Below are 12715 nucleotides of genomic sequence, written 5' to 3'. Positions count from 1 at the left end.
ATAAACAAGTGGGCCACATTTCCAGGAGCTCTTAGTTGGTGTGGACGACAAGACAATAAAAGAAATCCAATATTATTTTAAAGGGAACCCAATATGTTAATATTTTTTGGCCTTAAGTTGTTGTTAGTCCTAAGTCATAATCAAGCCTTTAAACATGAACATTTTTGTGTACCATTACCAGGACATAATGGTACACAAAAATCACAGTTTGAAGTATACTCTCAATATTAAGTTAAGATTTATGGCTTGCTTTAATAAAGACAAACATAAAAAGTAGCTACTATGTGACTGACTGTAGCTTTGTAGATTTTTATTATCATTGAAGGACCACTGGCCACTCGGTATAGCTTCTATATACTTTGGATGGATTATACAATAATAAAACTATTTGAAAATGGTAAATGTTTATATTTTTTGCTGATGAGAATTAAAAAAAGGTTTATATCATGACAGTACCAGTGTTTTGTCCCAATTTATTTGCTGTACAGCATTTTGGACCAGCGGGCATCTAGATTTGGACGCCAGCTGATGTAACTTTACTTTTTAAAGTCGCACTACAGAACATTGCATTGCATACTTAATTCACATAGACATTTTGCACGTGGTCAAGTATATGTATATACTAAATCTGAAGTACTGTGCAGTTGAACGGCAGGCAGGGGGCAGTAAAATTATACTATACTAAATTATCATATTGTCACCTTCGTTAAGTAATGGCTTAAGTTATTTTTTGCCATAAGTGATTTTGGATAAATAAATAAGTAAATAAACACTATCTCTTTTTTTTTCCCCAAAAGATGCTTTAGGTGAAAACATAACTTTTGGCAAATAATGAAGGTGAGGACATGTTGGACTGTTAATAAGCCTATAACTAAAGAGCATTACATTTTGTTATAACGAGATACAAACACTAATTAAAGTATAGGAATTCATTATTAATTATAATGTATTGGATAATGGTTTTGTTTCTTTTGTTATGTACTTATTTCTGTCCCTCCACTTTTAACTGAAAAAGCTTACTGCTAAATTCAGTAGCAGTAGTGAGCTAGCTTAGCTGTTCGATGTGTAGCTTTTAATAGGAATTAAAGCCTGTAGTAAATAAATAAAGATAATTCAGTTCAAATGTTGCTCTACAACTACAAAAGACTAAATGTTACATTCAGAACACTTTTAAATAAAATGATCCCTTATTAATTTTGTTCTTTTACGTTATTTCACAGTGAAATCCCTAACATTCAGAACACCCCCATGAGCTAGCCGCTAGCATGGCTTCGAGCTGCTGGTCACGTGGGTTGTTTCCGGCGCCTGTGTTAGCTGTGCAGCAGCTGTGCTCTTGAACAGACCTTCGTTTTTCACTCGCGGGTAAATCTTCACTCTTTTAAGGTTGCGTCTCGATTCGTCTGTCTTTCGGTTATCTGGCACAGTTCCCACTTGCCATGCATAGTTGGGCTGTTCCGTATTTTCTCTAAGGGTTTGCTCCGTCTCTGCACACAACATTTCGAGCTGCCTCTGAACTGCAGCTCAAGTAGCAGCGAGCTCCACACACACAGAGAGAGACAAGGGAAACGTCCCGCGGGTAAGTGTGAAAACTGTAGTTTATGTTGATATTCGCTATTTTAGAGCTACATATTTAGGTAGCCGCGTTTTCACATACATTGTTATGACTTTTTCGTCTGTTCATTGGAAACTGGAGTAATTGTTGCCTCGTTTTGTCCAGCAGCGTGAGTGTTGTGGTTTTCTCCCACCACGGCACGTCCAATGAAAACGGCGGAGCTCTTTTGTGTCACAGTAGAAAGCTGTGCATGTTAAACACCGTTGTAGTCTTTATAGACGTGGAAAGATCGCTGCTTGCGCTCTACAATCGTGTATGCAAACTACATTTAAAAGCCTAAACTAAATTATCCTAAACGCTCAATTTTCGCTCATAAAACTAGTAGCGCTGAGGCTAATTGCAGTAACGGACTTGCGCCGCTGGGGGTGCTCAAGTTTCTCAGCTAACTACTGAACGTTCTTACCAATGTGTTAGTGAGTCTTTCCAGCCGAATAATACAGCAGAGTTGGGACGCAAGTGTTTATCGTTTGTAATTATTATCCACCAGAGGTTTTATTTGATAAATCATGCAGTGTAGTCTTTGGGGCATATTTGCATTTGTTGTCTTTTCTATCTCGAAGTCGTTTTACCGAATATAATCTTTGTTACTTAGCTAATTAATAGCTGCTCGAAAACTAGCTGAAATAAGTTGCCAAATTGCTTTGGCAACAAAGTAGCTCATAAAGCTTTACATTATAAAGCATGATATGTTCCTCATATCACCCACAGCATATTGTTCATTCTAAGACATTTTAGCTTAGACATCTTGTTTATTTTATTGATTCTAAATATTTGCAGAATGGAAGAAGAGGGTGACAGCAAGTCGTCTTTTGTTACTAGTCTGGATAGAGTGGAAAAGAAGAATGACGTTGAGTGTAAGATAAAATGGACCCAAGAAGAAGTAAGTAAAAATGTCTTGTTGGTGTAAACGTCACTTTTATTCTCGACTCTATGAGATGATGTGTATTAAATGTGTTCTTTCTGATATGCAGGATGAAAACCTCAAAATCCTTGTCACGAACTTTGGAAAAAAGGACTGGAAAACCATTGCTAGTTTTTTACCAGTATGTGCACCTAGAAGCAAAATCAGAGAGTAAAACAAATATCTTAATGTCAGCCAGGTTTTGTCATGTTGCAAACTCCATAATATTTCCTGATATTTCCTGACAGGGTCGAACAGAACTGCAGTGTATTCTTCGCTGGAATAAACATCTGGATCCTGAATTAGTGAAGGGACCTTGGTCTAAAGAGGAAGATGAAAAGGTGGGAAAGTGAACATGGAATTTGTTACAAACTGGAAATATTAATGAGGTTCTTGAGCTTTCACACCAAAGAGATGGATTGGATTTCTCTTCTAGAAACTTAAATAAAGTTCATGTTCTTAACCCATGTTTAAAAGTCTTCTAAGCACACATTTTAGTTTAGTTTATTAATCCTTTATCAGTTATTTCAGACAGATTCATATTGAAGTTGAATGTAAAAACACAACAGTTATCTTTCTGTCGGGCTTCATTATTTATTTCTTGTGGAAAATTCAAACAGAATCGCGAAACAGGACAGTAAAAATGCAGATCACTATAATTTGGAACAGGATAGATTTGGTCTAAAGTGTTTGACTTGCAGTCTGTGTGTACAGAATCTAATTCTATCTACAATTCTATATTTAAAAAAAATCCTACCCTGATTTAACTTTGCTCCTGCTTTTTGTTTTTTTGCTCACGTCATGCAGATATTGGAGCTGGTGGATAAGTACGGAACTAAAAACTGGACGACGATTGCCAAGCATTTAAACGGCAGGCAGGGGAAACAGTGTCGGGAACGCTGGGTTAACCACCTCGACCCACTAATTACTAAGGGTATCTGGTCTGCAGAAGAAGACCTCATCATCTACAAAGCCCACTGCATTCTGGGTAACCGGTGGGCTGAGATCTCCAAGCTGCTCCCTGGAAGGTGAGTCACTTAGTTGACACTGGTTAACAGCTTAAAATTTATGTTGTGATTTAGTTGTCAGTAGTACTTTTTACGAATGCAGACTCAGAAGCTAATTTATATTTACGAACAGATCTGAAAACGCCATCAAGAATCATTGGAACGGCACCATCAGACGAAAAGCCGAGATGGGCTTTTACAAAGGAGTATCTGAAACAATTTCCATTGACATTCAGCATTTTACGGACGGAGAGGTAAAGCACTTTAAAATCAGCAAATGCTTCACTGAGCTATTCATGTTCATTTCAGCTCATAATAAAAATATTGTTTGTGATTGTGAAAAAGCTTCTTAATTCTTCATTTGTGATGCGTGTTGTGCCCTAGGTGGACTTCAAATGTGACGTTGTAATAGATGCTGATCCAGTGACGCCTGAACTTGTGGTAAGCTTTATTTAAAACGTGTCTTTATGTCAAGAGTCATGTAGAAGTATAAGTTCTATTTCAAGGTTTTGTGTGTTAAAAATATACAGCTTGATTTACTATTGTCGCTTGTGTACAGATCAAAACGGGAACAGAGAACTCAGATGTTGCGAAGGAGCAGAAGGAGTCTGACAAAGTGAAACCAAAGGCAGCTGTTAAAATTCAACCCACTTCAGCTCCAAGAAGAGACGTGTCCTCCCCTTGTCCTTCTCTGTCCCGCAGTTCCAGCTCTAGTCCCAGCTCTGCTGTCGCTCCTTCAGCCACGCAGGTGGACCAGAAGAAGTTTGTCAAGGCGGCACTGAGGATGATTGCTGAAGACATGCTGCCACTCAGGTAAGTTCATCTGCTGATGACACAACGTTGGATTAAATCAGGTCTATGTATTTCTTTGAGGAAAAGAAAAATTTTCTGTCTTGTGTCCATAGTTTTGTTGAAGGCGCAGGCTTCAGGTCGTTAATGGGTACCATCTGCCCTGAATACAACAAACTCTCCCAGCGCATCATCGGCCTTCAGCTCTACGAGGACGTGGAAAGAACCATCAAGCCGCAGCTCATCCGTGACCTCAAGCTCTCCCTCGCCAAAACCAAGAACAGTGAAAGTACCATTCATGTGACCTGTGACCTGTGGGCAGGGGACCAGTCGAAACGAGCGGAGGATCCTATCCTTGTTGTCCAACTCCACTACTTTAGCGAGTCTTGGCAAATTCGCCGTCCAGTCGTCGCCTTCCGCCACCTCAACCACACAAACCTCAGCATGGCGGTGGCCAGCGAGCTCGAGGGCGTTCTGCTGAGCTACGGCATCTTCCCTCGTCACATCGGCTACGTCCTTGCCAACCAGGCCAAAGAAATCCTAGCTGGAAATAATTTGTTTTGTGACTACAAGATTGTGTGCTCCTCGAACCGGCGAGAGCCAGATGGAGATGACATCCTGGCCTTTCTGTCAGAGAAGATGTCTGAGTCAGAGGCCCCGTTTTCAAAGCTGCAGATCGGGACCAGGAACACGTGCGTTGTCAGGTCTTTGCAGGCCTGTGATCCGGGACGCCCTGAAAAACTCCAGAGTGGTGGAGAATCTGCTGTCACAGATTCACAATGTGGTTGCTTTCTTCAGGAGCAGTGCCTGTTGGAGCGAGGTAGGAGAGCTACATGGATTACATATTTTAGATATTTTTCTTCTGTATTTAATGCAACTGCAAGCTTAACTGATGCATTCATATTTGGACAATTACACTTGAAGCAGGGCGGAAACAGTTCATTTTGATTTAGTACTCAAATAATTGAGAATACAGACTCAGAAAAGACCACTTTCCTGAAAGAACATCAACCTCAGAGTGGTAATTACACCAAAACTGCACAAGAAATATATTTTGCATTTAGAATAAAACAAAATCCCATCTATAAATATGTTCTACCCAAAACTCCTCAGGTGGTACAGTTGTAGCTTCACCTGGTTCGAATTCTGTAAATAAAAATCTCATATTAAGCACCTTAAAAAAATCTACTTATTAATTGGTAAATCCAAAAATAATCAACAGATCAGCCATGCACTGTATTGATGCAATTCAAGCAGAAAGGAGTGAGCTTTTCACATGTTGTTGGAAATATTTATTTAGCGGCACATGCATCCTTTGCTACAAACGATCCAGCGCAAAATAATGGAATGCTATGTTAAATGCTATATCATTTTAGGCAATAAAATGTTTATTTTCATATTTAAAAAGAAAAATTATAAGTATATTTGAATCTTTTAATGTGTAATAAAGGCTTAAGTGGTTAAATAAAAAATCTGCAGAATGTGCCCATTTCTTTGATTTGATTAATCAATAGAATAATTGATTACTAAAATAATCAATAGCAGCCCTTGCTGAAAGTAATGATCAGCGGTCAGGACCTGCATGTTCATTTAAAGTGCCTGGAAAGAGCTGTCCAGAGTTTAGAAGAGTCTGATTGTTGTTGTTTTTTTTTTGTGAACAGTTTCTATCAATCCATGAAGCACTCAAAACTTTATGTCAAGGTTATTTGCCCCTCAGCTTGAATTTTTGGCAAGTCTTTCATGTTTATCTCAAACTGTTTTACAAAAGCAAATCTGCTACTTTGCATTTTTCCCCCAGCTTTTATTGAAGGAGGGCAACGTGTCGCTATGTCCTTCCTCCACCAACTGTCGCTGGAACTCTATGATGTTATCGTTGCGGCGTATGGTGAATGAGACGACGTGGAGCATCGTCATGACAATCCTGGCCCAGGCCCGCATAGAGGCCACCGACACCTCCACCGCCCCACCTCTGATCATGGTGAAGAGGGAGCAAGTGGTTGATATTCTGGGACTCCTAGAGCCTTTTGAAGAGGCTTTGCAGGTAATCTTTTTTGTTTTTGTTTTCTACTTAGTAACAATGTGCAAGTAGGTATTTGTGAAGAGATGGAAAAGAAAACATTGTTTACTTTTTTTTTTTTTTTTACAAAGTTTTCTCTTACAGCAAAACTTTGTACAATAGCAATGTCATGAAACCTTTCCTAGCATTTTGAATCTCAAGTAGAAGCATCTGGTAATTATTGCCCAGTCTTTTTATTGCAAATTCTGCCAGCATTTGTCCAGAGGAGAATGATCTTTCTTTAAGTTATGTTGGCTTCCTTTCCAAAAATGTTAAATAAATTAATACATTACTTGAAGAGAGACAGAATTTCACTCATCCATTGTGTCAAACAGGTGATGTCTGGTGAATTGAACACAATTCTTTTAGCAACAATATAATAAAGAGTTAATTACCCAGTAATTGTGCTCAACATGTTTTGACCTTGCCACTAATGTTTTTGTTTATTAATATTACCAATCAGGCAACTGCTGAACATAATTGGTTGCTCTGGATTTTTAGCCGCATGCCTGTAAACTTTGTGTTGGCCTAGCACGTAAAATCCAAATGCAGAACATTGACATTCTTCTCATCCTTGTTAAACTCAGGTTCTTCAAGGAAACGGAGTGACCATGTCTTTCATCATCCCCTCCCTCATTGGCCTGGATAAGAAGCTGGAAAACAGAGTGACCAACTACAATCACTTCTGCAAGGCCCTGCGGATGAGCCTTCATGGATATTTCCAGTCTGTGATTTACCAGAAGGAGATTATACTCGCTACTGTGCTCGACCCCAGAATGAAACTACAGGTACTCGTTATGTCCAGGCAACCCAGCAGATGTTATATAATTTGCTTTTTGGTGACCTGGGATGAATGAAGTTCTTTATAGTAAGAATGAATGATGTATTAAAAGGCACTTTTGTGAAATCCAGTAGTAACTTTCACATAGCAAACTCACACCCTTCATCTTCTTCATTGTTTCAGCCATTTTCTGACGACGCTGCTAAAACCCAAACAGGGTTCCTAAGTCCTCCTTCAAAGTCAGAGGCTCACAGAATCTTAGCCTCATTATTAGAAAACAAGACTGCATCAGCACCTGTTCCTGTGACGGAAACCAAGGAGCAGACCGGTAATCAGCCAATGAAGAAGCAAGACGGAGCAAAAGGAAGCCATGCTGACGTTAAAACAGAGGCATCTGCTGGCAGCTCTAATAAGAACTGCGATGGAGTCAGTGAAAACGACCTCAAGCGCAAGGCCATCTTCAGCTACCTGCAGCCTCCAGCAAAGACTATGAAGGTTTCCGAGCTCGACGTGTATTTGTCTGAACCCATGTGTGAAAGCGGCTCCAGTCTTGCGTACTGGAAGTCGGCCTCTCAGTTCCCCCAGCTGCAGGATATTGCTAAGAAGCTGCTGGCTGCTCCCGCCTCCTCCGGGGGCTTCGACCGGCTGTATCCAATGGCAACCTGCATTGTTAGGGCCAGGAGGAACCGCCTCCCATCCCACACCACTGAGAGGCTGCTGCTGTACAAGAACTCTATGAAGGTCAGGACGGCCAGTCGGGTCGGTGGAGTTCCCCTACCGGCAAAGATGAAGTGATGCTTTGTCAGATGTTTTAACACCAAAAACCACCAAAGTTGCCACATTGCAGTAAGCAGACATCAAATGTGCTTGAATTCTGTAGATGTGTTCAGTTACTGTAAAGTTATTATCAATGAAATATTTTTTTATTGCAAGTATTCATTGTTCAGATCTGTTTGTAGTTTTGGTGCACATTTTCAGTAGCACCATTTCTATCTGACAGAAATATGATTTTAGATTTCCAACTTGAGAGTATGCAGACTAGAAACCACTGTAAGAATCAGATTCAGTTTAGATTAAATTGTTTCTGTTTTTCTTTAGAAAACACAAAGGAAACATGTTACTGCTCAAATAAACAGCAGTTACTGTGTTGCAATATTAAATAGAGAGACATGGATGGGTGTAATAAAATAAACATATTAGGCCTGGAAGAACTTTGAAAAAAATATCTGATATGCATTACTGTTTCATATTTTCATGTTTACATGTTTGGCTTTTCAAGGTCTTACACTTCCCTGCCTTCATTTATGAAATGTCGATGTAGCCTGTATGCAAAATCCAGATAGTGTTTTGTAATAAATGTGTACAAGCCTTTGTAAAGCATTCTGGGTGATATTAGAATTTTATTGTTTATAGTTTTTATATTAAGTTCAGTGGTCATGCAAGCTGACTGCGATGTTTGCAAATTTAATGACATTTAATCATTTTGTGTAAACAAGCAGCAAAGTGACCTTGTCTCTGTATGGAAATGTGTGACAATGTATTTGTAGGAAATAAAGCAATGTTAAACAAAAAATTCTGTTTGACAATAACTTTTACTGTGTAATATTCCAATTCCACAGTGGTTGTCCATAACACAGCAATAATGTAACATTTCTGTAGTAGAAATATATATTTGTAATACCTCCCACTGTAATATTCCAATTCGGAGTTTTGGTCAACTATAAACCATCAGTGCTATAAATGTATAATAATTTGCCTTTAAAGCTACAACATGTAGCTACAAAAGTACAAAAGCTACAAAAATAAACAGATATTTTTGTACATATTAGTTTACAATGTCGCCGCAGTAACAATATGGAATGAGAAATAATATGAAAAAAATCAAGTTCCTCTGCCTTCTCCCAATGCTAATTAGAAACAACCAATCAGAACCAGGAGGAGGGTCTTACAGCTGTCAATCAATGCATGCACTTCCTATTGGCTCTGCTTGTTTTTTATCTCAGTACATTTCTTCAGACAGCAGTAGTAGCTCAAGGAGATTTTTTCACAGATTATCTGTCTTATACTGTCACGACACGGTGACTGTTTTGATTTATTTATTTATTTTTTACAAAAGTTAACACTACAGCTTTAAATCAACTTCTATTTACAATACATTTTTTTCAGCTGCCACCTGTGATTGGCTGTGCGTGGCGTGACGTCGCATAGAAACAATGCGTCACATTTTACTTCCGGAGTCAGGATCCTTCCCCTCGCGTGGTGAAAACATGGAGGAGCTCGCTGCGAGCCCGTGAGAAAAATAAACCAGTTTTCTCCTAATGTCAGCGGCATAGAAGCAAAGGGAGGAACAACCAGGCGACAGGTTTCTAAAAATATATATAATAATAATAATAATAAGCAACAGCTTGTTAAAAGGTTCTCAAAGTGGTGCAGCGTGTTGGTAACAGGACCTTTCACCATCATGGCTCTGTACGTGACCGCCGCAGAGATCCTAGAGAAAGCCGAGCGGAAGCAGGGCGCCCTGAAGACTCTGGTTTACGACAGCAAGTTTCCGAACATCAAGCAGCTCTTCGCGCTGGTTTGCGAGGCGCAGAAGTTTTCCTCCGTCCTGCAGGAGATCATCGAGTCAACCAAGCTGCTGAAGCTCACCAAGCTGAAAATGCCCCTGGCTAAGGTGCTGCTGTACGACCTGCTGATTGGCCAGGGCCTGAAGTGCGGCGGCACCTGGAAGGCCAATATGATGAAGCACCGGCCCCGCCTGCAGGCGGAGCTGGCCCGAATGAAGGTGAGGAGGAAGGTCAGCAGGAACGAAGACCTCCTCCCTGCTGGGACCCCCGCGGAACAGCTGCCCAGGTATGTGCGTGTGAACACACTGAAGACCACCATGGGGGATACTGTGGACTACCTGAAGAGGGAGGGCTTCTCCTACCTGGGTCAGGCTGTGAGGCTGGATAACTTAACCCTGAAGAATAAGAAGTTTGTGTTGGACCTGCACCTCCCAGAGGTCCTGGCGTTCCCCCCTAACACAGACTTCCATGACCACTTCCTGTACAAAGCAGGTCACATCATCCTGCAGGACAAAGCCAGCTGCCTCCCAGCTTATCTGCTCCACCCCCCGCCGGGCAGTCACGTCATCGACGCCTGTGCTGCCCCTGGCAACAAAACCAGCCACCTGGCAGCCATCATGAAGAACAGAGGAAGGCTGTTTGCATTTGACCTAGGACGGGAAGCGGTTGAGCACCATGTCCACTCTGCTGCTCAGAGCGGGGGTCAGCTGTCACCAGCTGGCCAATCGGGACTTCCTAACGGTGGACCCTGATGATCCACAGTATAAAGATGTAGAGTACATCCTGCTGGATCCATCCTGCAGCGGTTCAGGTACCCAGATGTCTCTGTGTAGAAGCGATTATGTGGCGAGATCCTAACTTGACCGATGCAAATCAAAACGTTTCTCTGTGGTGTCCAGGTATGGTGTGTCTGCGGGACGGCTCTCCTGCCGACCAGGAGGAGGAAAAGGCTCGCCTGGCGGCGCTGGCCTCCTTCCAGCTGCGCTGCCTGAATCACAGCCTCAGGTTCCCCAGCCTGAAGCGCCTGGTCTACTCCACCTGCTCCATCCACAGCCAGGAGAACGAGGACGTCGTCGCCGCCTGTCTGCAGCAGAACCCCAACTTCAGGTATTTTTACCCTCTTCTCGAGCGGCCGTCTCCATCAACACCTTTTAATGGGCTTTTTTTTTCCCCCACAACATTGCTTACTTTGTATTGACATTTTTCCTTTAATTTATTCGTCTTCTTTGTTAAAAGTTCTCAAGGAATAAGTAAGTAGGTCACAACAGTCATTTTAAGTGGGTTTAACCCTCTGATGCATGAATTATGATCCTTTGTGTCAGAATTTTTTTTCCATTTTTTAAAATTCTTTTCTTAAGGCATAAAAAAGGTAGGAACATTTTTTTGTAAAAATAATTTTTTTTTTATTTTTTATTTTTATGTGATCAATTGTAATTTTGTCCAAATACAAAGTTGTTATTTGAAAAATACATCAGTAGTATTGTTCCTTAGGGGTTATCTGATGTCATAATATTTTTTTTACTTGCAAGAGTCGTCTACAGTAGAAGGAGGGACCGGGTCGGTTCTCATGCTTTTTTGTCTGTCGGCCATATTGTATTTAACAAAAATAATTCTTGCATTTGCAGCTGATGGTAAAAGAGAGAATTGGATTAACTGATTAAAAGTTGGACGTGAGATGGTTTTAATAAAAGATTTTCTTTACAGTTTGAACCAGGTGAAGCTAAAGCATGACTCGAGGAGTTCTGAGTAGAACATATTTGCATATTTCTCTTGTATCTTGAATGCAAAATGTATATATTTTAATACAGTTTTGGCTAACCCTAACTACTGTCCTGATTTATGTTGGTTTTTTTCAGCATATGGCTTTTTTAGAGTCTGAAGATACGCCCAAATCCGATTCCGAATAATGTTTGGCATGTTTATTGTGGGATTAATTTGATTATTTTTTCTTTTTTACGGTAACTTACTCTAGAGAGGGTGATTGCAACAATGAGCCATAGGCTACTGTTTAAATTGTATAGGAGACTTGCACAGAAATGAATACAGTTATTCCTGGATCTGGTACACTGATACCATCCTACATGGAATCTGGCATTTTGTGTAACCAAATAAATCTATAAAGGATTTGGAGCTAACCCTTACAAAACAGCTTTTGTGTTTTCTCTCCAGGTTGGTGCCGCTGCTGGCTCAATGGCCTGAACGAGGACTGGAGCCGCTCTCGCAGTGTTTACGGGCCAGTACCACCAAGACTCTCACACATGGCTTTTTTGTGGCCCTGCTGGAAAAAGTTAGTAATGCTAGGGGCACAAAGGAGAAACCTGCAGTTCCAGTAAGGTGAATATTGCGCATTAAGCTTTTAAGAACTTTTTTTTTTTTTTTTTAATAGTCTTTGAGGAAAAATGTGTTTTTCTTCATAACTTTCCTCTCACTAATCTGGTAATAGCCACAAATGAATGGTGGAAAATTATCACAAATTTGCTTCTCTATATATTTATTTGTGTTTATGAAACAAAATAAGCTACATGCGTTTATCACACGTTGCAAGAGTCATAATAAGCTGCTGCATTAATTTCTTGGTATCCAAAGGCAGGAAGCTGGCGTCTCTTTAAGATAATCAACCTGTACAACCTGATTTGATGTTCTTCCTGTCACAGTGAGGCTGAGAGTGTTCCTCCTGCTCCCTCTTCTGATGCAAAAATACCTGATGCTACAGAGGAAAACTCTGACTGCTCGGATGCAGAGGGGATGCTGACATCTGTAGTGGGAGAAATCAATGATTCATCCAACAAGAAAAGGAGGAGGAAAAGAAAAAGGAAGAAGAAGAAAGCAACCAAAGCAGAGTGACATTCGAAGTAAAATTTGTGTAAATGTGAAGTAAAGATAATTTCTTACTCAAGTTATCGCTCTTTGACTCGTTATTTAATGCTTAAAATGTTTGTTTTATTAATGTAATGAAGGGGCTTTAGATATGTTTAACTTTGTCCAGCAGGGGATAGCAGCCA

At 40.4% G+C, this 12715-nt stretch overlaps 2 protein-coding genes across 2 annotated transcripts; both read left to right on the top strand.

The window, feature by feature from the left end:
- The first annotated feature begins 1280 nt into the window (after positions 1 to 1280).
- mybl2a (v-myb avian myeloblastosis viral oncogene homolog-like 2a) lies at positions 1281 to 8719 on the top strand. Its single transcript, XM_032562404.1, is given in 13 exon segments — positions 1281 to 1576; positions 2390 to 2492; positions 2584 to 2655; positions 2762 to 2854; positions 3321 to 3541; positions 3654 to 3774; positions 3905 to 3961; positions 4080 to 4333; positions 4426 to 5026; positions 5028 to 5129; positions 6108 to 6350; positions 6953 to 7153; positions 7330 to 8719. Coding segments are annotated over 12 exon segments (2679 nt in total). The 5' UTR covers positions 1281 to 1576; position 2390; the 3' UTR covers positions 7942 to 8719.
- A 654-nt stretch (positions 8720 to 9373) lies between these two features.
- On the top strand, positions 9374 to 12609 carry nsun5 (NOP2/Sun RNA methyltransferase 5). The gene is given in 5 exon segments (XM_032571035.1): positions 9374 to 10366; positions 10368 to 10524; positions 10613 to 10820; positions 11883 to 12047; positions 12368 to 12609. Coding segments are annotated over 5 exon segments (1479 nt in total). The 5' UTR covers positions 9374 to 9607; the 3' UTR covers positions 12558 to 12609.
- Positions 12610 to 12715: the final 106 nt, after the last annotated feature.

Source organism: Xiphophorus hellerii, chromosome 1 (assembly GCF_003331165.1).
Source record: "Xiphophorus hellerii strain 12219 chromosome 1, Xiphophorus_hellerii-4.1, whole genome shotgun sequence".
Taxonomy (NCBI): domain Eukaryota; kingdom Metazoa; phylum Chordata; class Actinopteri; order Cyprinodontiformes; family Poeciliidae; genus Xiphophorus; species Xiphophorus hellerii.
This window is presented reverse-complemented; position numbering and strand designations above follow the sequence as displayed.